The sequence below is a fragment of the Dipodomys ordii genome, unplaced genomic scaffold (genome assembly GCF_000151885.1).
Source record: "Dipodomys ordii isolate 6190 unplaced genomic scaffold, Dord_2.0 Scaffold12, whole genome shotgun sequence".
Taxonomy (NCBI): Eukaryota; Metazoa; Chordata; class Mammalia; order Rodentia; family Heteromyidae; genus Dipodomys; species Dipodomys ordii.
The window spans coordinates 9,722,281-9,728,280 of record NW_012267228.1 but is presented as its reverse complement, the minus strand read 5'-3'; the positions used below and the strand labels follow the sequence as shown (position 1 = coordinate 9,728,280).

Sequence of the window (6,000 nt, the reverse complement as noted above, 5' to 3'; positions counted from 1 at the left end):
CTTCGTCCCGGACTCTCTGTGTGAGCGCTCAGGTATCGCCTGGCTGCAGTCTCCACCGGACCCTGCTGCCGCCGCCGCTGGCGGTGGCTGCTGGCTAGCGATCAGATGTGTATTCTTGCCTTGGCTCTCCCTCTCCTGTCTAACTCTCTGTCCTGTGATGGCACACTTGGTGTGTTTCTCTGGCTTGGGACTGTTCACTGGAACTCTAAAACTGCTTTCTATGCGAGAGCTTGTTCAGATTCCAGCTTCTCCTCCGCCATCTTGTCTCGATCTTATATAATTATCTTGATCTAATTAAACAGCAGACAGAAAATGACACATCTTAGGCCATATATATGCCAGCAAGATTGAGCTTTTCCACAGTGTATACATATTTTGACTAATGAATACATTTTTATTTGTCCATTGAAACATAAGAGTATTCAAACATTTCAAAATAAGGTAATGATCTATAGCTTCTATAGTGATTTTAGCTCCAGATCTGTTAGTTTGTAATACTCTTTTAAAGTGTTGGAAGTACTAACTCTTTTCCTACAATATTAAACATAAACAATCTTGCTAATAATACGATGGGCTGCTCCGATGTTTACAGAAGTGTTTACAGAAGTGTAAGTAGTTCTTTCTTTTGGAGACTGAATTTGACAATTTTTGACATTTTGTTTGCCATTGTCTCAAAGCCAAATAATAAGTATGCCTGTTGCTTTACCCCCATTCCATACAATGTCTCAAATAAATATTTTAGTAAATTACTCTGAGTAAAGAAGCATTAAAAAAATCCACTAAATATTTTACCTAACCTTATTTCATCACCCATACACACTGCAAAAAATTTTAAATGTAAGTGCATTTCATATTCCAAGAATAAGTTATTTTAAATGCACTTTATATCACTGAATCATTTCAATAAAATTCCTTTCTGTAAAATAAATGAGCTTTAATCATATTTTTAAAAAAATATTAAAGTATTGCTTAATTAAAAATTAGGGTGGAAAAAACCATCTTTCTCTGGTAGAAATAATTCCAACAAATATCCCTATGTAGCAAAATACACTGGGTGAGGAAGGCATTTTCTCACAAAGAATTAGAAAACAATAATAGAGAAATTGGGAACTTATTATAAAAAGGATAGCCTACGCATTGAACTCAGGTGTAAGTATGTGTATTCTCTCAAATTAAAAACTGACATGGTTTCTTTCTTCTTACGGAAGAAAGATGAGGAAGAATGAAGTCAGATGAGGGTAAAAATCCCATGAAAAGCCAAAGAATTCATGGCTGTTTCTTTCATTCCTACCAATTCTTTTGAGAGTGAGAAGATAGCTCTGATTAGAACGCTTAAGCAAAAGCTAAGTCTCTTTCTTAAATTTATTTATAAACCCTTTAGTGTATGAAAAAAAAAAGATTTAATCATAAGATAGATTCCAGTATGGACTCCTCAGCCCTTGCGAAGGGGCGGAGATTTAAATTTAACTATGTGACACAAATGTTTGCAACTCTCTCGGAAACAAGGCTAGTTCAGCTTTCCAGTGGAAGCTCCGCTCTGCCCAGTTTCGTTCCATGCTCCATGGAGAGTGTTCTGCCATTGTTTCTGAGTCTTCATGGAATGATTTTTGATCTTTGTTTCAGCCTTTGAAATCCATGGAGCAGAATGGGCCAGGACTGGAGTACAAAGTTAGTTGGAAACCCCAAGGAGCCCCCGAAGAGTGGGAAGAAGAGACGGTTACAAACCATACGTTGCGGGTGATGACACCGACCGTGTATGCTCCCTACGATGTCCAAGTCCAAGCCATCAACCAGCTGGGGTCTGGGCCAGAGCCTCAGACAGTGACTCTCTATTCTGGAGAAGACTGTAAGTGATGAATTAGAATCCTCAAGTACATTGCATTGGTGTCCCTAAACATTTTTTAAGGAAAGAAATGTTGAGCACAAAGACCAAAGAAGAGGATACTAGCTGTAAGGCAAGGGGAAAAGGAAATAGACACAGGCTTTTGCACCTGCAGGCTGAGTGATTGCAAGCCAGTTATTCACGAGAGGGCTAAAAAAGGACTTGGAAAGTTTTAATCTGATTCAGTACCCCAGGAAAGGTGTTTCTGCTTTGAAAATCACCTATGTGGCCTCATCAGTACATGCAGTTAAGCAACAGAACTGTCTTGAGATTTTTTCAAGGTTTCCTACAAGATGTTCTAACAACCACCTGCATCTGTGCCTTGGGCTTTCTGTGGGTCTATAGTCTTACCTGCACCAATGAGATACAGACCCAGATTTCCATAGACAATGGCACATAGGTACGCATACACTGCTCTGAAGTGCTGATAACAGGACTATGATATTAAATATGCAGAGCAAAGGAAGTGCTGCAGTTTCATTGTTGGTTAATGTAGACACTATAATTTGTATCTCTCAACATTAGAAGGTTTTTTTCCTCATTCTTCCAGTAGCCACATGAATATTTTGATCTAAAAATACAATAGGTAAAGAATGAGAAAGAATGCCTTTTTCCCTCTGCTGTCCAAATTCATCTATTCAAGTATGAACACACAGAAATCTCCTTCGTGACCATTTGTTTGGATGACCATGGGTTTGGCTAATTCCTCTGTAGTCATCTGTAAAATGTGACAATAATCACCATGTCATACGGTTCTTTTAAAGATTAGGTGAACCAAACCAGGTGTAGTGGGATGGCATGTATGCTTGATTAATGACAACTTTTTTTTATTAGTAGTAAACAATATTCCCCACTAACATTCACACTGTGAGGTAGATCATTTGCTTCCAAATGACAAGGTGTTCACCAAAGAATATTGCACTTGCCATTTTTATTTTTTAATTGTGTATGTATGTGTGTGTGTTTGTGTGTGTGTGTGTGTGTGTGTGTGTGTGTGTGTGTGTGCGCGCGCGCGCACATGTGCTACACCTGGGGCTTAAACTCAGAGTCTGGGTGCTGTCCCTGAGTTTTTGTGCTCAAGACTAGTGCTCTACAACTTTTAGTTACAGTATCATTTCTGGATTTCTTTTTTTTTAATTTTATTTATTTATTATTGTGAAAATACTGTACAGAGGGGTTACAATTACATGGGCAAGATAATGAGTACATTTCTTATCAAGCATTTTGCCTCCTCCTTTGTTTCCCCTTCCCATCCCTCCCTATCCTCCCCCCCCTGCCCTCCCTCCCACCCACTATGTGTCAAAGACCTTTCTACCTGGTCTGGCTTTGAATTGCAAACCTCAGATCTCAGCTTCCTGAATAGCATGAGCCACTGACGCTTGGATTAATTATACACTTTTTTCTCTTTAAGTAATTTTTACAAAGGCGTATACCAGCCAACAAATCAGTTTCTAACCTAACAATGCGTCTTGATCAATACCGCTCTTTCGTCACTGGTCAGTGTTCTAGTTATTTCTCCTGGTAGCCCCACTGTCCTCTTCTCCTAGCAATCCATGTGGCTGAGAAAGTTTCTGCCAGGAAACATTTTCTGGTTCACCAGCGTGAAACCGATTCAACATTATAAAAGTCATCTCTGGAGGAGGACTATGCCAATCAGGTTTGGTGGTTGATGGAAGCTCATCAGTGTTTAATGTCTTATCAGATCCTGACACAGCTCCAGTGATCCATAGTGTGGACATCATAAATAGCACCTTAGTCAAAGTGGAGTGGTCAACAATTCCAAAGGACAGAGTGCACGGACATCTGAAAGGATACCAGGTTTTTATCTGTTTTCTTATTTTATTTTGACTTGGTGCTATTGAATTTGTATCTTTCCTCTGATTTCAGAAACTAAGAGAGGACATCCACCCACCACGCCCTGGTCACCAGGTTCAAGGGTTCATATTTTCATTGCAGGTCAATTGGTGGAAAACCAGAAATCTATTGGATGGAAGGACACATCCCAAAGAAGTGAACATTCTGAGATTTTCAGGACAAAGGAATTATGGAATGGTTCCTTCCCTCGATGCTTTTAGTGAATTTCACTTAACAGTCTTAGCCTTTAACTCCAAAGGACCTGGTCCAGAAAGTGAGCCTTACACATTCCAAACACCAGAAGGAGGTGAGAGGAACAAACAAAGAAGACTAACACCTAGCATGCCTATATTTCTGTCCTCATTAAGAATTAATATGAACTTTGTAGTAGTTAACTTCTTCATTTCTATAAAATTTTAAATTTGATGGCATAGGAATGGACCAATTCATTTGAATATTCATTCATGGTCTTGTGTTTTCTAGTACCTGAACAGCCATCTTTTCTCAAGGTCATTAAAGTTGATAAAGACACTGTCACCTTATTCTGGGGATTACCTAAGAAGCTAAATGGAAATCTAACTGGCTACCTATTACAGTATCAGATTAGTAAGTAAACTTGAATTGGGATCAATGTTCTAATAACTCAGTTTTACATGAAATATTTGGCTTGCTATTTTCTTGATACAATGATGACCTAAGTCATAGTTGTATGCTGCCATACCTCTCTACAGCAAAGATCTGTCAATGAGCTTGCAGGAAATGATCACTTACAGAATTGATTTGCTCAGTGATATTCTATTGAAACATCACCACATTCACTATTTATCTATTATCCAGAACTGTTTGATCTAGAGTGGCAAACTTGAGTTTTGTCAGAGAAGGTACAAGGTCCTCAGAGTTGACAGCCTGGTCTTGGTAGAAAGGTTTGTTGACTGGTACTCCAGAAGTAGAACCAGGATTCCAACAGATGCCAGGAAATATGTGTTTGCTACTACCTATAAGCCTTTAGAAACACAGAGCAGAGCAGAATTAACAACATAATTGAGAGTCAAAGAAGAGGATCTCTAAGATCCTCTTCTACATCACATATGGAGTCCAGCCTCAACACTAAATATACTCATGTAGAATCCTCTATTAGTAGCCTGCTGGTTCCAGCAGATAATATTAAGAAGACCACAGAGTTGTCTTTGCACCATTACTCAGGATAATCTGTCCACATGTTTTAGTTTAAACACATTCAGATCATATATAAAATCGCTAACTCTAACCTCTAAGTCTTCAAAATTACTTATCATCTCAAAATGGAAATTAGTGAGCCTAAACCATAGAACACGGTATTAACCATAGAAACATAAAAATGTTAGATGTTGAGGACATGGAGCCAAGACTGCTAGAAAGAATCAGACCACCTCACTTGCCAAAGCCAACCCTGTTCAGACCCTCTGGCATCATGGAAGAGCTTCTGCAATTAACGTATGCCCTAGCTCTGACTAATTCCCATGGCTTCTGCTCTGAGAGCAAAGTCTGTTTATCTAGATATGGGCAAAACTCCCAAGGAGATAGCATTTGAGGGTTTCAACCCTGGCTGTGTGGCAGGCTCTTCCTATGTTACTTCATGAAAAGAAGCAAGCTGCAAGATAACACTAATGAAGACCCAGTGAGTCCCTGCTTCATATGGATGGAGGAATGAAAGCAATAGAAGCCATACATTAGAGCCCCATAATGAAACAGGATCATGTATGGATGCAAATCCACCTGCCTTTACTGAGCTGTCACACCGCATTCTACCATGCATCCGTTTAAAAAAAATAACATTGCCAGAACCGAAGAAAAATCGGAAGAGTTCTGGACTGTTTGATAAAAATGTGTCTTATTCTTAATAATAAGAAACTCAACATCATTTCAATCCCAATCCTTGTAGTAATCTGTATGTAAGATTTAAATTTAAAAAAGAACAAAGTTCTTAAAAATAGGGGGAAATGGAATATTAAGAATAATTGTAATTGTTAGTTTATTCCTCCATAGGTTCATTTTAAAATAAAATATATATTTTTGTCTATTAAGTGCTTGAGATGGTTTAAGTAGTTTGTTTTTTATTGCTATTTGTACTACATTGCTCTCTATGTTAAGTATATATCTATGCATCATAGATATCCTATCTATAATATGTATCTACTTATGTATTTTATCTATCTATTGCCTATCTATCTATCTATCTATCTATCTATCTATCTATCTATCTATCTATCTATCTATCTATCTAT

At 38.2% G+C, this 6,000-nt stretch overlaps 1 protein-coding gene across 3 annotated transcripts in view; it reads left to right on the top strand.

Annotated features, from left to right (window-relative positions):
* The window catches only part of Chl1 (cell adhesion molecule L1-like), a 74,835-nt gene that overhangs the window by 60,483 nt on the left and 8,352 nt on the right, over positions 1-6,000 (top strand). For all 3 annotated transcript variants that reach the window (XM_013010406.1, XM_013010407.1, XM_013010405.1), the window contains 4 exons: positions 1,624-1,846; positions 3,585-3,700; positions 3,839-4,043; positions 4,220-4,342. In XM_013010406.1, the coding sequence (XP_012865860.1) occupies positions 1,624-1,846; positions 3,585-3,700; positions 3,839-4,043; positions 4,220-4,342 (667 nt within the window). The remainder of the gene's footprint in view (positions 1-1,623; positions 1,847-3,584; positions 3,701-3,838; positions 4,044-4,219; positions 4,343-6,000) is intronic.